Here is a 26,804-nt window from a genome sequence, read left to right on the forward strand (position 1 = left end):
GCAGCGCCCCAGGTTTAGTGACACATCCCTTGAGTGCTTTTTGGATGCTGTGGAGGCCAGGGTGACGTCCACTATCCCCACTTTGGCCATAGGAGGGGCAGCAACATTACCACTCCAGCTTGGTAGATGATGGTAGTGGTAATGCTGCACAAAAGAGGTTGGCCATCCAATGCAGATAGAGGATGAATGATCTTATCTATGCCACCACGGTAAGGAAACCATCTCATCACTCTAAACTCTCACACTCACAAGCCGATCACACATTCACTGGCATCTCACTCACTGCCAGCTCAAGGGACATCACCACTCACTCTCTCACACATAATCTCACACCTCCATCTGGCCTCATCTCCTCTGGAGACTGCCTCGTCAACCTTCACCATCTTGAGGCTACTTGCACAGATCAACCTGTGCTCCCACACACACCCTGGGATGCCCCCCCTTCCCCAGTACAGCCCTCACCCTGCAGCCTCTTCCCTCACCTGAGGCCACTTCTCCCTCTTCCCCAATGTAAGCCTTAGCCCTGCAACTGTTGAAAAGCCACCCATACCTCATGGCTGGTCTGGTAGATAGAGTTCTGCCCATCAGCCCCCCCTAAAGGTGATGTGGCGCTGTCTGCGAAGCCTGATGATTGCAAATGCTGCCCAAAGCAAGGAAGGCAAACAAACCTAGAAGTCCTTAGCGAAGGGCACCTAGCAGGTGCACGTTACTTATCTACAGTTGTGAAACACGTCAGTGTGCTTGGATGATCCAGTGTGGGGGGGGTTGATTCTGGCGAGCTAGGCTTATAATGATATGCAGATTTATTACAATGCAGTTCCCAATGTCCAATGGGAGGAAACACAGTCCACCATCGATGGGCAGAGTGGACGATTGCAAACTGGTTTCATGGCATCGCAGATCTGATTTGGGCCTTCTTGACATATCGCCCACTCATGCCATTGAACATGCCCGACGTCAATGGGCATGGAAAATTCCAGCCATAAATTACACACCAGAAATAGGGGGTAACCAAGGAGCTAAAAAGAGTGAGGAACTTAAGGGAATTCGTGAAAGCAGAGCAGAAATATTGAAGAAACGTAAGGGACGAAAAGCCGACAAATCCCAGGACCTGATGGTCTACATTCTAGGCTTCTGACAGAGGTAGCTGCAGAGGTGATCATGATTTTCTCATATTCCCAGACTTTGGAATGGCCCCATCAGAATGGAAGTTAGAAAGTGCATCACCACTATTCAAGAAAGGAGGGACAGAGAACTGCAGGTCAGTTGGTTTAATATGAATCAGAAAAATGCTAGATTTTACAATTAAGGAATTCTTAACAATGCACATAGAAAATCATTGTATGACCAGACAAAGTCAAATGGTTTTACGAATGGGAAATCGGTAGATGTAGAACACTTGGATTCCAGAAGTCTTTTGATAAGGTGCTACACAAAAGGTTACTAGGGAAGATAAGAGCTCATGGAGTTAGGGGTAATATATAAGCATGGATAGAGGATTGGTTAACGATCAGGATGCAAAGAGTAGGGATAAATGGAGCATTTTCAAGTGGGCAGGCTGTGACTAGTGATATGGAATTTAACATATGTGATGAGAGTCTTGCCTGCTAGCTGGAGAACCCCATGTCACCTCTTTTCAGGAAAGCCCGCCGTATTACTGGGCGGTGGCGGGCTCTCCCCAGGATCAAGGGCTGCTCGCTAAGAGCTGCTGACCAGTCAAAGGCCAGCTGCTCTTCATTGCTCATCAGCACCACCAAGAAAGCAGTGGCCACTGACGATACTGCACCTAACTGATGTGCAGGATCGACAAGGGACTTAGGCCACAGGTGAGTGGTGGGTAGGGGGAGGTGGGGTGGAATCGCAGGTTGGGGGTCACACGGTAAGGGGGCAGGGATTCAGCAGCAAAGATAGGAGTGTGGCTCTCAGCAGGGCCACTCCTTCCTGATGCCGGGCCCCTTGATCAGGCACAGGATTTGCTTTTTGGGATTCCTACATAGTGAGTCTCCTGCCCACTGCTGGGTGAATACAATTGGTGGTGACAAGAGGCCCTTAAATTATGTACTAATTACCTACTTAAGGGTCTCCATTGACAGTGGAGGAAGGCCGACCAGGGGCTTTCCCGCCACAGTTTTAACCGGGCCAGAGGACAGAAGGTGTCAGGGCCACCAAACTCGCCACAGGTGAGCATATTAAATTCCACCCGTGGAGTTCTGCAAGGATCAATGTTGGGGCTTCAATTATTTACAATCTTTATTAGTGACTTAGACAAAGGGACTGAGAGTGATATATCTATGTTTGCTGATGATGCAAAGTTGGCTGGGAATCTATGCTTTGAGGAGGACACAAAGAGGCTGCAAAGAGACATAGGCAGGTTAAGTGAGTAGGCAACAAGGTGGCAGATGGTGTATAATGTGGGGAAGTGTGAGATTATTCACTTTGGTTGTAAGAATAGAAAAACAGAATATTTTTTAAGTGTGAAAATTGTAAATATTGATGGTCAGAGGAACTTGGGTGTACTTGTGCAAGGAACACACAAAATTAGCATGCATTAGGAAAGCAAATAGCATGCTGGCCTTTATTGCAAAGGGAATTAGAGTACAAGAATAAGTAAGTCTTGCTACAATTGTATAGGGGTTTGGGGAGAACACACCTGGGATCCTGTGTGCAGGTCTCCATATCTAAGCAAGGATATATTTGTCTGGCAAGTGGCAGAGTGAAGTGGCACACTAGGTTGTTCCTGGGATGAGAGGATTGTCTTGTGATGAAAGGTAGGGTAAATTGGGCCTATATTCTCTTGAGCTCAGAAAAATAAAAGGTGATCTCACTGAAACATACAAGACTCTGAAGGGGCTTGACAGGATGGATACTAAGGTATTTCTCCTCGCTGGGGAATCTAGAACGCTGGGGCACACTCAGAATAAGAGGTCGATCATTTAGGACTAAGATGAAGAGAAATTTTCTCACTCAAAGGGTTCTGAATCTTTGAAATTTTCTACCCCAGAAGGTTGCGGATGTGCCATCATTGAATATATTTTAGGCTGAAATAGAGAGATGTTTGGTCACTCAGGTAATCAAGGGATATGGGGAGCAGAGAGGAAATTGGAGTTGAGGCAGAAGATCAGCCATGATCACACTGAATGTTGGAGTAGATTCAGGGACAAAACAATCTACTCCTGCTCCTATTTCTTATGCTCTTATGTTAGCAACAATGCCTGTAACACTGGCCAGAATTTTCTGCTCGTTGGGTGGGCGCATGCCCGACCCGAACGAGATGAAATTGATGCGCGATGACATTGGGCGAGCATCCTGACATCATTGCGAACTTGGGCGATATTTTGGTCAGCGGGTGTGTGCGGGAGGGCATCTGCCAACAACAGTTGGCAGGCAGGCAAAAAGGCCAAGCGGCCTTTGCATTTTTTGCGAAACCTCATGAACAAGTGGGATGAGGTTTCGATCTGTCATTAAAAAAAGATAAAAAATGTTCATACTAATTTCTAACATGTCCCTGCTCATTTGGGGTCTTGTTTTTTAACATCTTAAAATTCTTTCTTTATAATTTTTTATATCTTCATCTCCCTGAGGCAGCTCTGTGTCTCAGGGAGCTTTTCCTGCGTACATGCATGAAGTTCCCCACTCGCCCTCCTGCCCCCCACACATAGGCAGCGCTGAATGCTGCAGCACGCTTTACATGCTGGGCGGGCCTTAATTGGCCCATCAGAGTGAAATTGCTGTCGGGCCCTGATCATGGGCAGCAGTCGGCTTCCCGACCACTCCCGCTCACCTCCGCTGAGTCCGCCTGACAAGGGCAAAATCCTGGCCACTGTTTAGTTCTGAGGTGACTGTAATGAAATTGCAAAATGTTTCTCAATTTTAAAAGACAGTCACTTGACATCCAATTAATAGAAACATAATGTAACTGTACACAGCACTATTCTAGCAGCTACTAAGTTTTGATGAATCCCATGACCTCCTGAGTGGCAGGGTGTGCTCAGAATCACAAAAGGCTGCTGCAGCTTTCATCTCTGGAATGCTTTGAAATATATAACTTCTCAATCAGAGCTTCTTCTGCTTTTGCTTTAGTTGTGAAATCAGTAACTTGTGCCATTATGCCAAAATACTACTGAAATGAAAATGCTTTCTGCTGTCAAGAAAGCCAGACTTCTAAATCAAGGGAGGAAGTCAATGTGTTAAGCTGCTTTTGTACTGACAAGTTCAATCCATCATATAGGTTCTATTAATGGTTTCCAACGCTGGTTACAGAATGTGAATTTCTACACATACAGTAGTACACTTTCATTGGTGTTGCATGCTGTATGTTAACTGCTTTGCCACTGGGGTCTCTATAAATATCCTAGCAATTCAGCTTCAATTCTTTTATTTTGAATTAGTACAAGAAGGAATTAGATAGAAAATAAACGGCAGAATTTTCCGTGCATGTTGGTGTCAGGCGTGAGTGGACAGTATGGCGAGAAGGCTGAAAATTGGTCTCACACCATTGTGAAACCAGTTTGCAATTGCCGACACCACCTGTCAATGTCAGGCCTTGTTTTCCACCGCCAGACTTCAAGAACTTAATTTTCATACATCTGCATCTCATTATAAACCCTGCACACTGGAATCCCCCCCCACCCCCACACACTGGCGTCAGCATTCACAACTGCACATAAGCGAACCTGGTGAGCTGCACTTTGCTCAGGACTTTGAGATTTGTTTGCCTAACTTGCTTCAGGCAGCACTCACAGTCATCAGTGCCAGGCTTTGCAGACAGCACATCATTTTTAGGGGGGCCTACCAGACCAGCCATAAGGCAGGGGTGGCTTTTCATCAGCTGTAGGGCTAGGGCTTGCTTGGGAAAAAGGGAGAAGAGGCCTCAAGCAAGGGAAGAGGCTGCAGGGCAACAGCTGGACTGCGGAAAGAGGATATCCCAGGGTGTGTGTGTGAGGCATATGTTGATTTGTGCAAGTGGCCTCAAGATAGTGAGGACTGAGGAGGCAGTCTATAGAAAAGATGATGCCAAATGGAGATGCGAGGGCATGTGTGAGAGTGAGTGGTGATGTCCTTTGAGCTGGCAGTGAGTGAGATGCCAGTGAATGTGAGGAAGCCTTGTGAGTGTGTGAGTTTAAAGTGATGAGATGGTTGCCTTACCCTGGCAGCACGGATAAAATCATTCACCCTCTTTTTGCACTGGATGGCCAACCTCTTCTGTGCAGCATTGCCATTGACCACCTCTGCCACTGCCTCCCAAGCTGGAGTATTGAGATTGCTGGACCTCCTGCGGCCAGAGCGTGGGTGGAGGACATCATGGCGGTCCTCCAAAAGGCATTCCATTGGCAGGTCACTGAACTCTTCCTGGCTTTCAGGGCCATGTCTTCACTGGAGCAGTCCTGGGCTGCAGCATTGAGAATGGTGTGCATGGCTGCAGTGAGGAACCGGGTGTGGTAACGGTGTGGTGGGCAATTTAGAGGCCACCCATTAGCAAGACAGTTTGTTTCTTGTGGCTGCAAAATTAATTAATGAGGTGAGAAGCGGATGATATGGCGTGAGAAGCCACCATTGTGACCGGCAGGTAAAATGTCCTTTTTCCCACCCACTACCACATGGTGCAAATCTGGGATGATTCTGCCCAAAGTGCTGCAATTAGGTTGCACCTGTCAGCATCAAGGCAGGATTTGACTGAGTATGGCACCAAGGAGGTCTAGCAAAACTGAAGTCAATGGGGGTCAAGTGAAAATTCATACAATATCTGGGGCAATATTTGACACAAGGGATGATCTCCATGTTGTCAGATGCCAATTAGTGCAGCCCCAAGACGTCATTATAGGAGTTCCTCAGTGAAGTTTTCTTAAGCCAATGATCTTCAGTTGCTTTACCAAAGACCTTTTCTCCATCATAAGGTCAGAAATGATGCTGTTCATTGATGATTCCACAATATTCAACATCATTCACAACTCATCTGATAATTAAGCAGCCCATGCCCATCCTGGGCAAATTAACAGAAATTTTATTTAGATGTCAAATTTAGTGAAGATACTCCCAGAATCATAGAGAGATGGGCTTCACTTATTTGACTGATCTCAGATTGGAACATGGGAACAGGAGTGGGCTTTGCATCCCCTTGAGCCTGTTCCACCACCATTCATTTAGATCATGTTTCTTAATACATTCACAGGATGTGGGCATCGCTGTCTGGGCCAGCGTTTATTGCTCATCCCCAAATGCCCTTGAGAAGGTGGAGGTAGGTTGCCATTTTGACCGCTGTAGTCCATGTGGTGAAGGTACTGCAACATGGTTCCTAGGAAGGGAATCATAGGGTTTTGACCCAGCAATGCTGAAGGCATTATATTTCCAAGTCAGCATGGTCTGTGGCTTGGATTAGAACTTGCAGGTGGTGGTGTTCCATGCATCTGTTGCCTTTGGTCTTCTGGTAGTTGCTGTTGGAGAAGCCTTGACAAGTTTCTGCAGTGCATCTTGTAGATTGTACACACTGGAGTCACGGCGCACTGGTGATGAAGGGAATGCATGTTTAAGATAATGGAGGACAAATCAGATGGAAAATGATTGATCTGTACCTCAGCTCCATTTATCTGCCTTAGCTACAATATTCTTAGCTGGTTAAATATCTGTCAATCTCAATCTTGAAAATTTCAATTTCCCAACATCTTCAACTATTTGGGGGAGTGTTCCAGTTTTTCAGTACACTTGATGTGAGAAAGTACTTGCTGATTTCGCTCCTCAAAAGTCTAACTCTAACTTTAAGATTGTGGCCCTTGTTCTGGATTGCCCCACCAGAGGAATTGGTTCCTTTTATCATCACTTGTGCTTGAGAAATTTTCACTCAAAGAAGCTAAGTTTGGATCGATACAGGAATGATGGCACCCAAAGCGGAGGGAAAGCTCCTGCTGATGTGGTACAATCCACTCCTTACTGGACATGAGTCAATCAAGAGTAAACTGTCTGGAATATGGCATGATAATTTCAATATGGATACTCAGATGATTGGGGATGAGAGATGTTCTTTTGTCAAAGGTGTCACGATGCCTATCAAGATAACTGACCTGCACATACAGATGTAGCATACACTCATAGGGAAGAGCTGGTCTGAGTCAGTGTTAACCAAAGAAGAGTGAAAAGAACTCCTAGAATGATCACTGACACCTAGGGCAGAATTTCCTGCCTGTTGGGTGGGTGGAGCGGGAGCAGACGGCGCAGGCGCGGACCCATTTGCCATCTGCGATCGGCTCCGTGCGGCCATATTACATGGGCGGGCCAATTAAGGCCGGCCCAACATGAATCGCAGCTGCCAAGGACAGCGGGAGTGGGCAGGTAGCGCTGGGACTGCAATGACCACGAGGCCCAATGGCGAACCGGCGGCCTGTTTTAAAAAGTTGCCGTAACCTATCAAAGGCTGTGAATCATGGCCAGTGGAAGGGCTCCCCAGAGCGCTGCTAGTGAGCAGGCCAGGTAGGAGGGTAGGACAGGGGAGGCACTGTGCCCCTTGTTTTTCTGATGATTGCCATGCTGCCCTCCTTGAGGGGGCGACAGCATGGCAGAAGGTCCTGGTACCCCAGGACGGGAGGAGAAGCCCCCCCTGCCACGTGACCAAATGTGTTTGGGAGGAGGTGGCGGAGGTGTTAAACATAGAAACATAGAAACTAGGAGCAGGAGTAGGCCATTCGGCCCTTCAAGCCTGCTCCACCATTCATTATGATCATGGCTGATCATCCAACTCAATAGCCTGCTCCTGCTTTCTCCCCATACCCTTAGATCCCTTTCACCCCAAGAACTATATCTAACTCCTTCTTCAAAACATACAATGTTTTGGCCTTAACTAATTTCTGTGGTAACGAATTCCACAGGTTCACCACTCTCTGGGTGAAGAAATTTCTCCTCATCTCAGTCCTAAATGGTCTACCCCATATCCTCAGACTGTGACCCCTGGTTCTGGACTCCCCCACCATTGGGAACATTCTTCCTGCATCTACCCTGTCTATTCCTGTTAGAATTTTATAGGTTTCAATGAGATCCACCCCCCTCATTCTTCTGAACTCCAGCGAATATAATCCTAACTGACTCAATGTCTCCTCATATGTCAGTCCCGCCATCCCAGGAATCAGTCGGGTAAACCTTCGCTGCACTCCCTCTATAGCAAGAACATCCTTCCTCAGATAAGGAGACCAAAACTGCACACAATATTCCAGGTTTGGTCTCACCAAGGCCCTGTATAATTGCAGCAAGACATCCCTGTTCCTGTACTCGAATCCTCTTGCTATGAAGGCCAATATACTATTTGCCTTCTTTACCGCCTACTGCACCTGCATGCTTACCTTCAGCGACTGGTGTACAAGGACACCTAGGTCTCGTTTCACATTTCCCTCTCTCAATTTATAGCCATTCAGATAATAATCTGCCTTCCTGCTTTTGCTACCAAAGTGGATAACCTCACATTTATCCACATTATACTGCATCTGTCATGCATTTGCCCACTCACTGAGCTTGTCCAAATCACACTGAAGCATCTCTGCATCCTCCTCACAGCTCACCCTCCCACTCAGCTTTGTGTCATCTGCAAATTTGGAGATATTACATTTAGTTCCCTCATCTAAATCATTAATATATATTGTGAATAACTGGGGTCCCAGCACCAATCCCTGCGGTACCCCACTAGTCACTGTCTGCCATTCGGAAAGAGACCCGTGTATTCCTACTCTTTGTTTCCTGTATGCCAATTAGTTTTCTATCCATCTCAATACACTACCCCCAATCCTATGCACTTTAATTTTACACGCTAATCTCTTATATGGGACTTTGTTGAAAGCCTTCTGAAAGTCTGAATAAACCACATCCACTGGCTCCCCCTCATCAACCCTACTTGTTACATCCTCGAAAAGTTCCAGTAGATTTGTCAAGCATGATTTCCCTTTTGTAAATCCATGCTGATTCTGTCCGATTCTGTCACTGTTTTCCAAGTGCTCAGCTATTAAATCTTTTATAATGGACCCTAGAATTTTCCCCACTACTGACGTCAGACCGACTGGTCTATAATTCTGTTTTCTCTCCACCTCCCTTTTTAAATAGTGGGGTTACATTAGCTACCCTCCAATCAGTAGGAACTATTCCGGAGTCTATTGAATCTCGGAAGATGATCACCAATGCATTCACTATTTCTAGCGCCACTTCCTTAAGTTCTCTGGGGTGTAGATTATCAGGCCCTGGGGATTTATCGGCCTTCAATCCCATCAATTTCCCCAACACCATTTCTCTACAAATACTGATTTCTTTCAGTTCCTCCCTCTCACTAAACCCTGCGTTCCCCAACATTTCTGGTATGTTATTAGTGACCTCCTTTGTGAAGACAGAGCCAAAGTATGTATTTAGTTGTTCAGCCATTTCTTTGTTCCCTATTATAAATTCCCCTGTTTCTGACTGTAAGGGACCTACATTTGTCTTCACCAATCTTTTTCTCTTCACATACCTTTAGAAACTTTTACAGTCAGCTTTTATGCTCCCCACAAGCTTACTCTCGTACTCTATTTTCTCCTTCTTAATCAATCCCTTGGTCCTCCTTGCACATTGTGCACGTATAGCACATGGCCGCAGAAGCATTGTTTGCAATCAGGGGATCCAAGCAGCCTGCTTCTCTTAAAAGCTCACTGCCTGTAATTATGCCGCACAGAAAATCAGTTTTCAACATTGGAAGGATGGCTCAAAAAGCAAGAGAAAGGACTTCTCACTTTAGTGAGGTTGTGCTGGACACACTGGTCACCGAGGTGGACTCTGGGAGGGAGTTCCAGAAGCAGAGCTATGTGAATGAATTTCTCACCAAAAGTATTTTAATTTCTGTTTTTTCCCATTAAATTATTACAGTCTTATGCGCTCTTCCTTAAATAGAGGGGTGGTACAAGGGACATGCCAGTCAGTTTAATGTAGGTGGTGAGATGAAAGGTTATCAGGGATAGGCAGGAATATGGGGTTGAGATTACATCCAGATCAGCCTGATCTTACTGAATGGCGGACCAGGTTTGAGGGGCTGAGTGGCCTACTCCTGCTCCTAATTCTTTTGTTTAGAAGCAATAATTCAAGAGAAAATAACAGCCACTTAGGCAACAATTAATTAATAATGAAGAGTCAATACATATTTGTTAAGGGCAAATAGTATTTGACTAATTTAATGAGTTTTTTGATGAAAAGGTATATGAGGGCAGTGTGGTTGATGTTGATGTATATAATTTTCAGAAGGCATTTAATGAAGTACCATATAAAAGGCTTGACATCAAAACTAATGCCCATGGGATAAAGAGGTGGTAGCTACACGGGCTAAGGGAAATTGACAAAAGGGGTAGAAAACAGATGAAAGGCAGTTAATTGGGCTGTAGGGGGGCGTATCGTGGTGTTCTCCAGGGTTCAGGGTGATGACGAAGTCTGTCTTTGATATGTATCGATGACTTAGACTTGAGAGTACATGGCACAATTTTGAAATGTGCAGATGGCACATAGCTTGGAAGTGTAGTGTACAGTTAAGAAGATGCTGATATACTTTATTAGGACGTAGGCTGTTGAAATGGGCAGATGAAATTCAACACAGAAAAGTGTGGTAGAAAGAATCAAGAGAAACAATACATGCTAAATGATAATATTTTAAAAGGGATGCAAGAAAAGAGAGGCCTACTGGTGTTTATGCAGTAATCTTTGAAGATGGCAGGACGGGAAGTTAATAGACCATATGGGATTCTGGACTTTATTAATAGAGGCATAGAATACAAAATCAGAAAGTTATATGTATATAATACATTTATATTAAGGGCCTCCAGCCCTTGCTGGAGCGCTGCATCCAATTCTGGCGTCAAAATTCAGGAAGGACATCAAGGCTTTGGAGAGGGTACCGAAGAGATTTACCAGAATGGTTCCAGGGATAACGAATTACAGTTACATGAATAGACTGGAGAAGTTGACATTTTTTTCTTAGATTAGAGAAAGCCAAGAGGAGATTTGATGGAGATGTCTAAATCACAAAGGATTTAAATAGAGTATAGAAAGAGAAACTTTTCCTAATAGTTATAAGGTCAATAATCTAAGGGCACAGATTTAAAGTAATTTAAAAGGGGCAGTGGAGACATGAGGAAAAATATTTTTATGCAACAAATGCCTAAAATTTTGAATGCACTGCCTGATGGGGTGGTGAAAACAGATTCAATGCTGGCTTTCAAAAATAATTTAGATAAATACTTATAGAATTGTAGAACCATAGAATGGATCCAACGCAGAAGAGCCTATTCAACCTCATCTTCCGATTAGGCGCTTTACAGCCTTCCGGACTGAATATTGAGTTCAACAATTTTAGATCGTGAATTCTCTCCTTCATCCCCATCCCCTTTCCGATTCCTCCCCCCACCCACCCCCCCCAATTTTTTTCCAATAACTTATATAGATTTTTCTTTTCCCACCTACTTCCATTATTTTTAAATGTATTTACATCCATTGTTTTATCTCTACCTTTTAGCCTTTTTTGATTCCTTCACCCCACCCCACCTCCACTAGGGCCATCTGTACCTTGCTTGTCCTGCTTTCTACCCTTAATTAGCACATTCCTTAGATAATATCATCACCTTCAACACCTCTTTGTCCTTTTGTCTGTGACATCTTTTAGTTATCTCCACCTATCACTGGCCGTCTATCCCGATCTACTTGTCCTCCACCACCAACCCCCCCCCCCACTTAAAACAGCTTATATTTCACCTATTTTTACTTTGTTCTGTTGAAGGGTCATTCGGACTCGAAACGTTAACTGTGCTCTTCTCCGCAGATGCTACCAGACCTGCTGAGTTTTTCCAGGTATTTTTATTTTTATTCAGCCCTTTGTGTCTGGGTTGGCTCTCTCAACTGCAACTCAAGGACTCCCATTCCCTCACCCTTCCCCCGTAGCGCTGCAATTTTTTTCTCTTCCATCTCTAAATAATTGAGTATCAGAACAGGCTGGAGGAGCTAAATGGCCTATCCCTATACTCCATTCTGTCAGTTGTAACAACAATGACAAAACAACAACTTGTATTTATATTAATTTGAAGGAGAAAAAATTGCAGGCATATGGGGAAAGAGGTTGGGAGTAGGATTGTTCTTCCAAAGGGTCAGCACAGACTTGAGGGGCCAAATGCCCTCCTTCTGTTCTGACTATTACATGAATCTATCGTGCATGACCTTTATCTCAAAGCGTTGAAATTTAAAACTGACGACGTGATGCTTCAGTTGTACAGCCTTGGTCAGCCACCAGCTGGAGTATTGTATTCAGTTTTGGGCACCTTACCTCACTACAGATATATTGGCCTTGGAGCAGGTACAGTGCAGATGCACCAGAATGATACCTGGGTTTATGAGGAAAGGTTGCACAAAACTGGCTTGTATTCCCATGAGTTGAGGAGGTTGAGGGGTAATTTGATTGAAGTGTTTGACATTATTAAAGAATTTCATAGCGTAAGAACACAAGAAATAGAATCAGGAGAAGACTGTCTGACCCATTGAGCCTGCTCTGCCATTCAATTCGATCATTACTGATCTTGAGCTTTAATTGCACTTTCCCACTTGCTCCCCATATCCCTTGATTTCCTGAGAGACCAGAATTTCAGCCTACTGGTGTTGAGGCCTATTTCAGCCTTAAATCTATTCAACGATGGCACATCCACAACCCTCTGGGATAGAAAATTTCAAAGATTCACAGCCGTCTGAGTGAAGAAATTTCTCTTTATCTCAGTCCTAAGTGATTGGCCACTTACCCTGAGAATGAGCCCATGTGTTCTCGATTCCCCAGCCAGAGGAAAAATGTCTCAGTGTCTACCCTGTCAAACCCCTTCAGAATTTTTTTATGTTCCAAAAAGATCACCACTCATTCTTCTAAACTCCAAGGACTATAGACCCAGTTTACTCAGCCTCTCATCATAGGACAACCCTCTCATCCCAGGGACCAATCTCATGAGCCTGTACTATACATTCTGTATATTTTTCCTTACATATGGAAACTAATTGTACACAAGTGTGGCTGTACCAAAGTCCTGTACAATTGAGCATAACTTATTTTTTTTGGGCTCCAATCCCTGGCAATAAAGGCCAACATGTAATTTGCCTTCCTAATTGCTTGTTGTAACTGCATGCTAACTTTCTGTGTTCCTTCTAAGGGTATACCCAAGTTTCGTGCTTTTTAATAAAAAATTCCGCTTTTCTGCTCTTGGGACCAAAGTGAATAATCTCATAATTTCCCACATTATATTCCATCTGTCACTTTGTTGCCCACTCACTTAACCTGTCTATATCTCTTTGCGGTCTCTTTGTGAGCTCCTCCCAGTTTGCATTCCCACCTCACTTTGTATCGTCAGAAACTGAGATGCATTACTCTCTGTCTCTTTGTCCAAGTCATTAATATAGATTGTAAACAGCTGAGGCTCCTTGTGGCACTCCAACAGTTACAGCCTGCAAACTTGAAAATTCCCCATTTATCCCTATGCTCTTCTTCCTACCTGTTAACCAACCCTCTATCCAAGCTAATATATCACCCCCAGCTCCGTGAGCCCTTATTTAGGGTATTAACCTTTTATGTGGCACCTTATCAAATGCCTTTTGGAAATCCAAGTATAGTACATCCATTGATTCCCCTTCATCTAACCTGCTAGCTACATTCACAAAAAACTCAAAATTTGTCAAACAGGATTTCCCTTTTGTGAAACCACGTTGTCTTGTTCTAATCATGTTATGCTTTTCGAAGTGCATTGTTAAGACTTCCTTAATAATGGATTCCAGCACTTTGCCGATGACTGATGCCAGTCAAACCAGCCTGTAGTCCCCTGTTTTCTCTCTCCGTCCTTTCTTGAATAGCGGCGTTACACTTGCTAACTTCCAATCTATTGCGACCATTCCAAAATCTGTGGAATTTTGGAAAACCCTAGCCAGCACATCCACCAACTCTGCAGCTATCTCTTTTAGATCTCTAAGATATAGGCCATCAAATCCAGGGGATTTTTTGGATTTTAGTCCCTTAAGTTTCTTCAGTAGTTATCTCTGCTGATATTAATTACCTTAATTTTCTCACTCTTATTAGCCCCTAGGTACCCTCTATTTCTGGCATGTAATTTTTGCCTTCTACAGTGAAGACAGACACAAAATATTTGTTCAATGTTTATGTCATTTTCTCATTCCCTATGATAATTTCTCCTGCCTGTGCTTCTAAGGGACTAATGTTTATTTCAGTGGCGTGCTTCCTTTTTATATACTTGTAAAAACTCCTACAGTCAATTTTTATATTTCTTATTAGTTTACTCTCATGTTCTATTTTTTCCCTTTTTACCAACTTTTTGTTGGTCTTTTCCCTGTTTCTAAAACACTCCCAATCCTCAGATTTACTCCTATTCTTTGCAATATCCTAAGCCTCTTCTTTTAATCTAATACTATCCTTAACCTCCTGAGTAAAGCACAGATGGATTTTTCTCACAGGCATTTGTTGAACATTTTAATTGTTCCATAGTTTATTATCGCTATAAATTTTAGTCTATTTATGCAATCAGCCTTAGCCAGCACCCCTCTCATACCTATGTAATCGGCTTTGTTTAATTTAAGATTCTTGTTTGTGATTGGAGTATATTACTTTCAAACATAGTGTGGAATTCAATCGTATTTCAGTATTTCCAAGTGAATCTTTTACAATGATATTAAGGGGAAACTTTTCTTCCCTGTTGGGGTGAGGGGGGGTGGTTGCTTGGGAGCTGGCACGGGCGCAGGCAGGCACACAGCAGATCACCGCCCGGTGCGTGCCTGCTGAACTGAAAATCTGAATGACGTGCGGTGATGTCAGGACACATGCCCGATGTCACTGTGCATCTTTTTACGTGTCAGCGAGCAGGACCCACCCCCTACTGTCCAACCCGAAATTCTGGCCTAATAATTAATCCTGCCTCTTTGCAAAATACTAAATCTAAAATAGATTTATCCCTAATAGATTTATCCACAACATATTGCTCCTGTAAAGTGTCATGAAATCATTCTACAAACTCATTTTCCAGAGCACCTTTACCAATTTGTTTGGCCCAATCTACATGAATATTAAAGTCCCCCACAATTATTACATTGCCTTTGTTATAAGCTCTAATAATTTCTTGCTAAATGCGCTGTCCAACAGTATAACTACCGTTCCTAATTGTTATCCATACTGTTTCTACTTCCTGATTTTCTGAGCCAAGATCCTTTCTTGCTACTGTCCTAATGTCATCCTTTATTATCAAGGCTACCCCCCCCCACCCCTCCTTTTCTGATCTGTTTGACTTTTCAAAATGTTGTGTACCCGAGAATATTTATTTCCCAACCTTGGTCACCTTGTAGCTATGTCTCTGTAATGGCAATCAGTTATATCTATTTGTGCCATTATTTCATCTACTTTATTGTAGATGCTCTGTGCATTCAAATAAAGTGACTTCAATTTTATTTTTATTATTATTCCTTGCATTGTCCTTACTTTCTGATGCACTATTACTATTAAACTCTCTGTCCCTTCCTGTCTCACTCAGCTTGTCTTTACCCACATTGATATACTTTAATACTGCCACAACTTTATTATTTGAATTTCTAAATCTCCATTCACCTGAGCCCTTCTCCACCATTTTTCCCTACTCTGAACACATGTGTTGGTGCACTCTTATGTTTGTACACTCTGTCCCTTCCTCTCACACCCTGGTTACCATAGATAAATTATTCCCTTTGCTAGGAATATGCAGAAAAGATGGCATAAAGTTAAAATTAGAGCTAGATGAATTAGGAATTAAATCAGGAAGTACTTTCTCACACAAAGGGCAGAATTTTGCCCTTGGTGGGCGTGCGGGCCCCACCGGCTCGGCGGCGGGCAGATAGGCAACCCCTGCCACCGAAACAGGACTGCTGCCATTTTGAGTGGGCGGGCCAATTAAGGCCCGCCGAGCGGCCTGCCCAACAGGAAGTGCTATGCGCTTCCTGTGCGGTGGGGGGAGGGAATCCCCAGCTGTCAAAGTGCGCTCATTCGTGCATGCGTGCGAAAGAATGCACTGCTCCCTGAGGCAAAGTGCTGTCTCAGGGAGATGACTGACAGTGTACAAAAGTTAAAAAATAGAGAAATAAAAATATTATTAACATGTCCCTCTCATGTGACAATGTCACACGAGATGGGACATGTTAATAAATATCACATTACATTTATTAAAGTTTTTAAAAAGGAACCCGCCAGTGGATGAGGTTTCATGTATTATCAGAAGCCCGCTGGGGCTCCTGGCCTGCCCACCAGCCTTAAGCTTGGATGGGCAGGTCTTTAATTATCTTAATGAGCCTGTCAATGGCCTCAATTGGCCATTGACAGGTCGGTGGGCGGACAGCTGATTTTGCTGTCCATCGGCCTTCCTGAAAGTTTAAAGGGATCGGGATGACATTGGGGGTTCCTCCCAACATCACCCCGCACCATTTTCCTGTCAGCAAGCGGGCCCTGCCCCCAAATGGCCAACGGGAAAATTCTGGCCAAAGTCTATCGGAAATCCAGAACTTCTTTTACCAAAAGGCTATCAATCCTGGGTCAACCGAAATTTTCAAAACTTAGATCAATAGATTTTTATTGAAGGTATCAAGTGATGAACAAAGGTGGGCAAATGGTAAAGATCAGCTCTGGTCTAACTGACTATCAGATCAGGTTCAAGTAGCTCAATGCCCTACTCCTCTTCCTAAATTCCATTTTTCCTGTTGCAACAACAATGACAACAACAGCAACTTCTATTTTTATAGCACCTTTAACATAATAAAACACCTACGGTGCTTTACAGGAACGTTATCAAACAAAGCTTGACAATGAGCCACATAAGGAGATATCAAGGCAGACGAACAAAAGTTTAGTCAAAGGCGTAGGTTTTAAGGAGCAGCTTAAAGGATGAAAGAGGGGAAGAGAGGGAGAGATTTATATAGGGAGCAAATTCCAGAATTTAGGACATAGGCAGCTGAAGTCATGATAATCAATGATGAAGCTCAAGGGACCAGAATTAGAGAAGTGCAGATATCTCGAAGAGTTGTAGGGCTGGAGGAAATTACAGGGATAGGGAGTCTGGAGGTGACAGATGCTTGGATGAGTGTTTCAGTAGCAGCTGGGCTGGGTAGGGGTGGTCACAGGCGATGTCAAGAAGGTGAAAGTAAGTAATCCTTGTGATGCAATAGGTATGTGGCTGAAAGATCAGAAAAGACAGTTTGTCAAAGGGGAGTTGTCATGTGGTTGTCCAGTAACATATTTGAAGTGGCACAATGATTGGTTAGCTAGTGTTGCATGCAATGAATCAATACAATTACATTGCATTACATTGAATATACAGTACAGAAAAATGACATTCAGCCCAACCAACACATGCCTATGTTTATATTCCATCCAAACCTCATCCCATCCTTCACCAACCAACTCTATTAGCATGAACCTCAATTCCCTTCTTCCTCTTCTGCTTATCAGGCTTTCCCTCAAACACATCTGTTCTGCTCCCTTTAACCACTTGCCATGGTAATGAGTTCCACATTCTCCCCACTCTCTGGATAAAGATGTTTTTTCTGAGTTCCCTCTTTGATTTCTTGGTGACCATCTTATATTGATAGCCTCTAGTTCTGCTTCTATTCTATCATAATATTTTGAGGGGTGTTTTTGTGACAGGATGCCTGTGTCCAGTGGGGTTCCACAGGGATCGGTGTTGGGTCCCTTGCTGTTTGTTGTATATATAAATGATTTAGACTTGAATGTAGGAGGATTGATCAGTAAGTTCACAGATGACATGAAAATTGGCAGGTTGGTAAATAGTGAGGAGGATGGCCTTAGATTACAGGAGAATATAGATAAACTGGTCAGATGGGCTGATTAGTGGCAAATGTAATTTAATCCTGATAAGGGTGAGATGATGCACTGGGGCAGGACAAACAAGACATGGGAATACACAATGAAGGACCCTGGTGTGCATGGCCACCGGTCTCTTAAGGTAGCGGGACAGGTAGATAAGATGGTTAAGAAGGCATATGGGATACTTGCCTTTATTAGCCCAGGCATAGAATATAAGAGGAGGGAGGTTATGCTGGAACTGTATAAAATGCTGGTTAGGCCACAGCTAGAGTGTCGGTGCAGTTCTAGAATCCACATTATAGGAAGGGTGTGATTGCACTAGAGAGAGAGTGCAGAGGAGATATACCAGGATGTTGCCTGGGCTGGAGAGTTTTAGTTGTGAGGAGAGATTGGATAGACTGGAGTTATTTTCCCTGGAGCACAGGAGATTGAGGGAGGACATGACTGAGGTGTATAAAATTATGAGGGGCATTGATAGGATAGACAGGAAGGAACTTTTCCCCTTGGTGGAGGGATCAATAACCAGGGGGCCATAGATTTAAGGTAAGGGGCAGGAGGTTTAGAGGGGATGTGAGGAAGAATTTTTTCATCCAGAGGGTGGTGGGAATCTGGAACTCACTGTCTGAAAGGGTGGTAGAGGCAGAAACCCTCATAAGATTTAAGAAGTATTTGGATGTTCACTTGCGATGCCATGGCATACAAGGCTGTGGGCCTAGTGCTGGAAAATGTAATTAGAATAGTTAGGTACTTGTTTGAGTAGTGCAGCCTCGATGGGCCATAGGGCCTTTTTCTGTGCTGTAGACATCTATGACTCTATGACTCTATTTCTGAATTTTAAACATCTCTGTTAGGTTACATTTGATCTTCCCTCTTCCAGGGAAAAGAGACTCAGCCTGTTCATCCTTTCTGAAGGGTATAACCTTATTGTCTTGTAAATATTTTTGTACCCTCTTCAGTGCCCACCATGGCAGGTCGCTGTTCCTGCCAGAGGCTGGTGTGAAATTGATTTGATTCCGGTTAATGGCTCAATGGGAATCCACCCCGCCCGATTTTCCGCTCCGCCAGCAGGAAATCACACCAGCCCAGAACACATCTGGACCAAAGTGGCATTTACATGTTGGCACTTACCTGAAGAAGGCCTTGGGCAGCTGTGAAGATCGGAAGAGAAGGTGGAGGCCTCCAGCAACTGGACTCTGGAACACCACGTGCAGTGGTAAGTGAGTAGTGCATCTACAGCATGGATCTCCTGATGTCAGGATCTTCCAGGAGGCCCATCTATTCAGGAAGTGAACCTTCTACCTTCAAGGTTGGGTATGGCACCCAGATATGACAATGGGGCGCATGCCATCCAACCCACACCACTGTGTGATACGTCGGGAAATCCCCAACTGCTTAATTAATGAGGCCAGGGTCAAGTGATATGGTGTGATTTCCCAGCGGCCTCCACATTGGGAAGCTCTCCCCATTCCTGTCCCCACCACAGGATTTAATCTCAGAAGGGAAAATTCCGCTCTATGTGTCTAATTGTGCTATATTTAGATCTGGGTATTCTTGATGTTGACACTGAGTGACTAAACTAAAAAGCATTTCATTCTCCATCACTAATATCCTAGATGCTAATGAGCACAGTAATTGACTCATTTAAAAAATATTACCCAGATTTAACCTCCTTGCTGGGGCAACTATATTACTTGGAAAGTCATTACATTTATTAGGATTCACTACTTTATCCATCTTCATTTTGAGATGAGCTATTTTATCTCATGTATTACAGCAGATGTAGATGGCATGAACAAAAGGCGTGACAACTTCAAATTTCACACATGATTCATTTTCAAGCAGTTGGAATTGCTTGTGCAAGAAAAAAATAATTGCAACCAAGGAATGATACTAGGAAACTGGCTGCTATAACAGTGCACAGATCTACATCAAACATCATATTTACCATATATACTTGAGTGTATGTTGAATTATTGGGACCAATTCTTTTAGGCAAGAAGTTAAGGGTTGATTCTTAAATGAGTAATATTTTCAAGGGGTTTGCATGCATACTTGATTTGGGCCCACACCATGCTTTACATGGATTGGCTATCTAGATGACTCGACTGATTGGCCAGCAGCACATAGTCTGTTGCTATGATACAGAAAGTTCCCTGGCAAGGTACAATCTATCACATTTGGGCATGTTACACTATTTAGCTCCAAGAATCGAAGCAGCGAGGTGAGGTTGGTAGATTGTGCGGTCATAATTGTGCTTGTTCGGGGAGCGCAGTGCTTGGGCTGTCTGCAATGGCGATGTTAGCGGGGCATCAGTTCAAGCAACTGCTGGCAGTCAAGCAGATCACCATCAGAGCCTTAATGGGCAACATCTCCTACCTACTAGATTTTCTCGACGAGTTTGTGAAGGGGCCATGGGGGAAGTGGGTAGCTGATAGGCTTTGATCCCTGAAAAAGGAAGGTCAACTTTTATATGAGGTACATGAAAAATTCGGAAATTTTAAGCCAAAAATCATGCACTGACTATTACATGAAATCGACCTTTACACAGGTAAATACAATACTTTATTGCTGTGAAGCACACTATTTAAACACTATTTTCCCTTGGTGGAATCTTCATCTTATTTGTTTCAACTACATTGATTGGAAGCAAAATTGATCAGTCAGATTAATGGACAAATCAGACAGGTCCTTATAATCTGATATAATCTACCATCATTTTGTATATTGTAGCACCGAGCAGTTCATTAATGTAGTACCGTGCTAAGATCACACTTGCTAGCATTCCTGTGAATTGGTTTTGCAGTTAAGAAAGCAAGGTTACTTATCAGTTCTGACTAATATGCCAAGTGGAATGGCTGTAACAACTACCTCTCTAAAATATGTGTATGATAAAGTTTAGAAAGTATGGTGCACTGCTAGCTGCCATCATTTTGTTTCTGGCAGTGGGCTTGCTGAATTTTAAGCTGCCTCAATATGCAACAATATACAGAAAGCCCAATTTGACCTTTTCCACCTAATAAAACCTTTTCCCAAGCACCAGGCACAATCCACAGCTAGAACGCAAAGTCATGATTTGTCATTTTTGAATCGTTTGCTATTCACATTTGTTTATCTGTTTCCATCAGTATTGAGAATCAAGTCTGCAGTATGTCAGCCAAACAGGAGAAATGTTATTATCAAGACAACCACCTACATCTGAGTTTTGGTTAACATCCAGCACTTGAGCTCCCCTCCCCTGCTATGACTAAATTCCAAACTTGCTCTGTTCACCCCTTCCTTCCTCTTGACACCTTCCCCACTTGGAAGATGTTTTTAACATATCCCACATATGCAACTTGGCATCAAATCTGCTGCTGGCCTCTGCTTTCCAGCTGCTGAGACAGGATGAACCGGCTATTGGAAGGTCCTGATGCCTTCCCCTGCTCCACCATAGACATGCTCTCTCCTCATCTGCTCCATTACAAAATGGGAGGCTGGTCAGCAGAGCATTAAAGTAAGCAAGGCTAGAGGTAATAAAAGCAAGGACAAGGGTTCTGCAACAGATGAACTGAAGCAGGAACAGAGATGGGCAATGTTACAGAGGTGGAAGTAGGCGGAGTTGATGATGGAGAGGATATGAGGTCAGAAGCTCACATGGGTCAAATAAAGCCCCTTGACTTCTGCAATGCTCTCCCACTGGGCTTTGTGTTCCAAATTATTATGCTGTACTAAGTTCTGCTACACAACACTCCATTCTTGCTAACTTCCATTGGCATTTAATCCCCAATGCAATCGATTCAGTCCATGGCCTCTGCAAAACCACTGACAATTCTGCTTCTATTCAGTGTCAAGTGCTAGGGTTTAATGCATCTCCTCAAGGCAGGAGATGAACTTGGAGTGGGAGTGGGAGGATCCAGTGGTCATCTCCCATGTAGAAACCAACAACATAGGGTCCGAATTAAAATGCACAAGCGCAAAGGTAATAATTTCTGGATCGTATCTTGAGCTACCCGCCAACTGGCAATAGGGTCAAGCAGATTATAGAATCAAACAAGTAGCCAGTGGTGAGAGAAGAAGGGATTACGATTCATGGGCCGCTGGCGCCAGTACTGGGGAGAGAGCTGTTCGGTTAGAATGGGTTCCACTTAATCCAGATTGGGATTAGCATCCTGGTGAATCATACAACTAAGGCTATGGATAGGGAATAAACTGAAAGAGCAAAGGGGGTGGGGGTTCATGTGAAGGAAAATTTAGAAATCTAAAGAGAAATGTTGAGGCAATAAAGCAGTGTAGGGATTTGAGTAAAGATAGGCAGGGTGGGACAGGAAGTGACAGAGATTTTAACAATAATAGTGAATCCGCAAATAAGATCCATGTAAAGAATGGTGGTAAAACATAGAATCAGAGCTCTTTATCTGAATGCGTGGAGCATTTGTAACAAGGTAGACAAACTATCGAGATAAACAGGTTTGATATAATTAGGCATGGTCGGAAGGGACCAAGGTTGGAAAATAAATATTCCAGGGTACACAACATTTCAAAAAGAGAACTGTGGAAATGTGAGGTCACACTACCCATGTATTGTCATGTACTTCGTTGTTTGTGGAATCAGCACACAATGGGCTGAATTTTCATGTAGCAGTGGTTGCAAGTTTGGAGGTGTGCATGCTGCCAATTTCACATTACTGGCCAGTGTGTTGGTGCCAGCATGTTGCCACCTCTGACGTATTTTCAAGGAGGCTGCTTCGGGGTTGGGGGATGGGGGGAGGTGAGGTTGTTGGGTGACTCATAACCATCCGCTAGAGGCAGGTGGCCAAATAGGCCAATAAGAGTGAAATACAGAAACAAAATACCGCAGATGCTCGAAATCTGAAATAAAAAAGGAAGATGCTGGAAGTATTCAAGATCAGTCAGCATCTGTGGAGGAGGCATTTCTGGTCAATGATGGACCTTCATCAGAACTGATGCAGGTTCCTTCTGAAGGTATTTCAATGCTTAAAAATAAAAGTGGCTACAGCTGCCACGTCATCATTGTGCAGGGGTAGCCCTGTCACTCAATGGCCTGCAGTCACAGCTGCGGCCTCTGGAAATCTTAGTTGTGGGTGAGGGCGGTGAATTAAGCAGATCAAATTAAATGGTCTGCCACCAGCTCCACCCATTGGCCAGGCTTCAGCCTCAGCAGGGGTCCCACATGTCATTTGGAAAGTTCTGGACGATGTGTGAAGAGTGCCCTCAACAGCTACTTTAATTGGCCTAAAATTAAAAAAACAGAAAATTCTAGAAATACCCAGCAAGTCAGGTGGCATCTGTGGAGAGAAATAGAGTTAATGTTCTCCCACCTACACAGGCGGTGCCCATCTCTGATGGGCGGGCTACTGATTCTTCAGTGTTGGAGACCCTCTATTGGACCTCCAGCCCTGGAAGCCCATCTGTAATTCTTAATTAGACGAGGCTATGAGAAGTTGCCACTTAATTGGATGCCTCCTCAAAAATACTTGGGGTATCGTTGCCAGCATTTCTGGGTTCATAATCCACATTTTATCCCAACAGCAGGATTGGGACCCAGGGAACAAAGGTTCAACCCAATGACTCAAAAACAGCTTTCATTCCTGCTGAACATTTAAGAAACTGATGGAATGAAAAGGTCAATCATCTATGTCTTGAGGGTCTGGGACATGTTACTACATCACTGCTTATAGTAATAAAGAGATTAAAGAGCTTAAGTGAACCAAAACACCATAGTAACAGAACCACTGGGAGAGATTGGGGATATCAGTGCGTCTTCTTGACTCTATGTTGTATATCTGAAGTCTGCATTAGCCGTCCTTTAATGTACTGTGGTTTAGTGTTAGTATGCATGGAATGTAGAGATCAAAAGGTAGAATTGGTATAAGTGTGTTGAGTCACTGTTGCTGTAGCCATGCTAGGATGGTAAAGCTATGAGCCTGAGTCCTTATAGTAAATTGTGTTCTCAATAATAAAGAATCAAATAATTATAAGGAATTGTGTAGTGTGATTTGTTTGAGTACTCATGTCAGACTGTGTAATATGAGTTCATTAAAGATGAAGTTCCGATTCTGCAAACATTACAACTAATATCTGTATTTAAGGTAACAAAAGAAAATAGAACAGAAAAGCAGGCAGATTGGAAAGGCAGATAAGGCACTCTGATAATAAAGGATGACATAAGGACAGTAAGAAGAAACACTTTTGGTTCAGAAGATTAGGAATTACCATGGGTGGAAATTAGGAATAACAAGGAATTGCAAATGTTGGTTGGGGTAGTACATAGGCCTGCTAAAATTAGTTATACCATTAGGCAAGAGAGAATTGGAATTTGTAATTAAAGGCAATATTATAATTGTATGGGGCTTTAATCTTTATACAGTAAATCAAATTGGCAAAGATAGTCTGGAAAATGAGTTTGTAAAATGCTCTTCTGACAACTTCCAAGAATAATATGTTGTGAACTGCTGTGTTTTTTGTCTTGAAAATATGTAGAGATTATACGCTTCAGATTCTATGGGTGGCATTTTTTGGCCGCTCCCGCTGGCAGGATTTTCTGCCCCCACTGAACTCAGTAGAGATTTGAATGGCTCACTGGAGGGGCTGGAAAATCCTGGCCTATGTCTGCAGAAGTTTTATTCAATGCTTTAAAATGTCTGCTCTCATGCTTACAGTGGCTTATTTACAGTTTAGTTTATTTTTCTTGGTCACCACGTGCAGATCACACACAGAGAGTAGATACCAGACACACATAATCAAACATCACCACAGGAACCAGCTAGGAACTATTTTACATCTAGTATTGTACAATGAGATAGCACAGGTGAGTGATCTCATAGTAAAAGATTTGTTATGATGTGGCAGATGATGTGTGCCAGGCAGACCAAATCCACAAGGGAAACTTGGTCACGCTATCACAATGGGCTTGCAATTTGTATTTATGACAAGATGTGTGCACTGAATTCAGAAGTAATAAGTCCACCAAGACCTTTAGAGATTTAAAAATTAAATTAAAATGTTTATTAACAAAATAAAAGATGTTAAGCACAAACATAAAACTACTATTACTTCCTACTATACTAACTCCTAAAATTCCAAATTAACCTAATCCCCAGTTACACTCCCTCTAAGGCAACACCCCAGAATAGATTTTAGGTTTAAAACAAAACTAGCAAATTAACAAATTACCCACTTAACAATGGAATTCCAAATGGCTTTTCCCTAACTTCAGTTTTATTAAAAAGCAAGCTAATGCACAAATTCTGGAGGCTTCATTAAAGCACTTCATTCACACACTACTGTTAGATCTTGCATGGCCTTCTGACACATAGCCTTTCATTCTACTTTATATATGCTTGTCTTTTTTTAATATGTAAATGCTATTGTTTCATATGTCTTTGAAACCGTATCTTCCTGATAATATAAAAACTTCCCTGTTGCCAATATATATTGTCAGTAATCTTTGGGAAAAATAAACATGTTCCTTAGCCTTGCTTATCTGGCTAGTTGTAAACAGACTAAGATCCCTTTGAAATCCAAATCTCATTTACCTAAAAATGCAAATTCCCTTCACACCTTACATGCTAAGCCAGAATCCACGTTTACATATTAGCATGTCAAGCACCTAGCTTCTTTTGATGATTTCAAACTTTCAGTCTACCTTACTCCAAATGTAATTAAATCATACACAGGCCCAACTATACTTATTCCCATAAACCTACTTCACAATGAACCAGAAAATATTGTGAAAATTATTATACTTTCATCACAGATTCACTAGGAAAAAATGATCATAATGCAATTGAATTCTATATTAAGTTTGAGAGTGAAATACTTCAGCCCAAAGCAAGAATCTTATATGTAAACAAAGCCAATTACATAGATATGAGGGGAGAGCTGGTTAAGCTTGATTGGAGAAATTACTAAAAGATATGGCAGTAAATAACTGGTGGGAAACATTTAAAGAAATGATTCAAAATGTTCAACAAAAATACATTCCATTTAAAACAAAAACTCAGTGCAAAGTTCCATCTGTGAATTACTAGGGAAGTTAAAGATAGTATTAGATTAAAATAAGATGCTTAGTAAACTGCTAAGAAGGTAATAAACCAAAGGATTGGGAGAGTTTTCAAAATCTGCAAAGGGCAACAAAAAATAAATTAAAAAGGGGAAAAATAGAATATGAGTGTACACTTGCCAGGAAGATGAAAACTGATTGTAGGAGCTTTTACTAGTATATAAAAAGAAGAGTAGCTAAAGGGAATGATCCCTTAGAGGCAGAGACTGGAGAAATTATCATGGAGAAAAATTGAACAAGTATTTTATGACAGTCCTCACAGTAGAAGACAAACATGTACTAAAAATAGAGGGTAATCAAGGGGCTTAAAATTGTGAGGAACTTAAATTATTATCAGCAGAAAAAGGTATTAGAGAAATTTAAGGGACAAGAGTCCAACAAATCCCCAGGACCCGATGACCTACATCCTAGGGTTCTAAAAGAGGTAGCTATAGAGATAGTGGATGTACCTGTTATGATTTTTGAGAATTCTCTAAATTCTAGAATGGTCTCTGTGGATTGGTAGGTAGTAAATGTAACAATGTTCTTCAAGAAAGGAGTAAAAGGGTGAACAGGGAGCTACAGGCCAGTTAACCTGACATTAGCCATCAGGAAAATGCTGAAATCTATTATTAAGGAAGTATTAACAATGCACTTAGAAATTCATAGTATGATCAGACATAATCATAATGGTTTTATGAACAGAAAATTGCATTTGATAAATTTATTAGAGTTTTTTTAGGATATAACCAGTAGGGTAGATAAGGGGAGACTATAGATGTAGTATACCTAGATTTCCAAAAGACATTTGATATGGTGTCCCACCAAAGATTAATATTCAAGGTGAGTTCATGCAGTTGAAGGTAATATATCAGCCTGGGTGGGAATTGGCTAACAGATAGGAAGCAG

At 42.7% G+C, this 26,804-nt stretch overlaps 1 protein-coding gene across 2 annotated transcripts in view; it reads right to left on the bottom strand.

The window, feature by feature from the left end:
* Positions 1-26,804, bottom strand: part of LOC121279094 (sodium/potassium-transporting ATPase subunit beta-1-interacting protein 3-like) — a 652,108-nt gene that overhangs the window by 413,486 nt on the left and 211,818 nt on the right. Inside the window, exon 1 of one of the 2 annotated variants that reach the window (XM_041190018.1) lies at positions 18,983-19,114. The exons of the other annotated variant lie outside the window; for it this stretch is intronic. Coding sequence (XP_041045952.1) covers positions 18,983-19,084 — 102 coding nt within the window. The 5' untranslated portion in view covers positions 19,085-19,114. Of the gene's footprint in view, positions 1-18,982; positions 19,115-26,804 lie in introns of those variants that run through there. 2 annotated transcript variants of the gene reach the window in all.

The sequence above is a fragment of the Carcharodon carcharias genome, chromosome 6, assembly GCF_017639515.1.
Source record: "Carcharodon carcharias isolate sCarCar2 chromosome 6, sCarCar2.pri, whole genome shotgun sequence".
NCBI lineage: Eukaryota > Metazoa > Chordata > Chondrichthyes > Lamniformes > Lamnidae > Carcharodon > Carcharodon carcharias.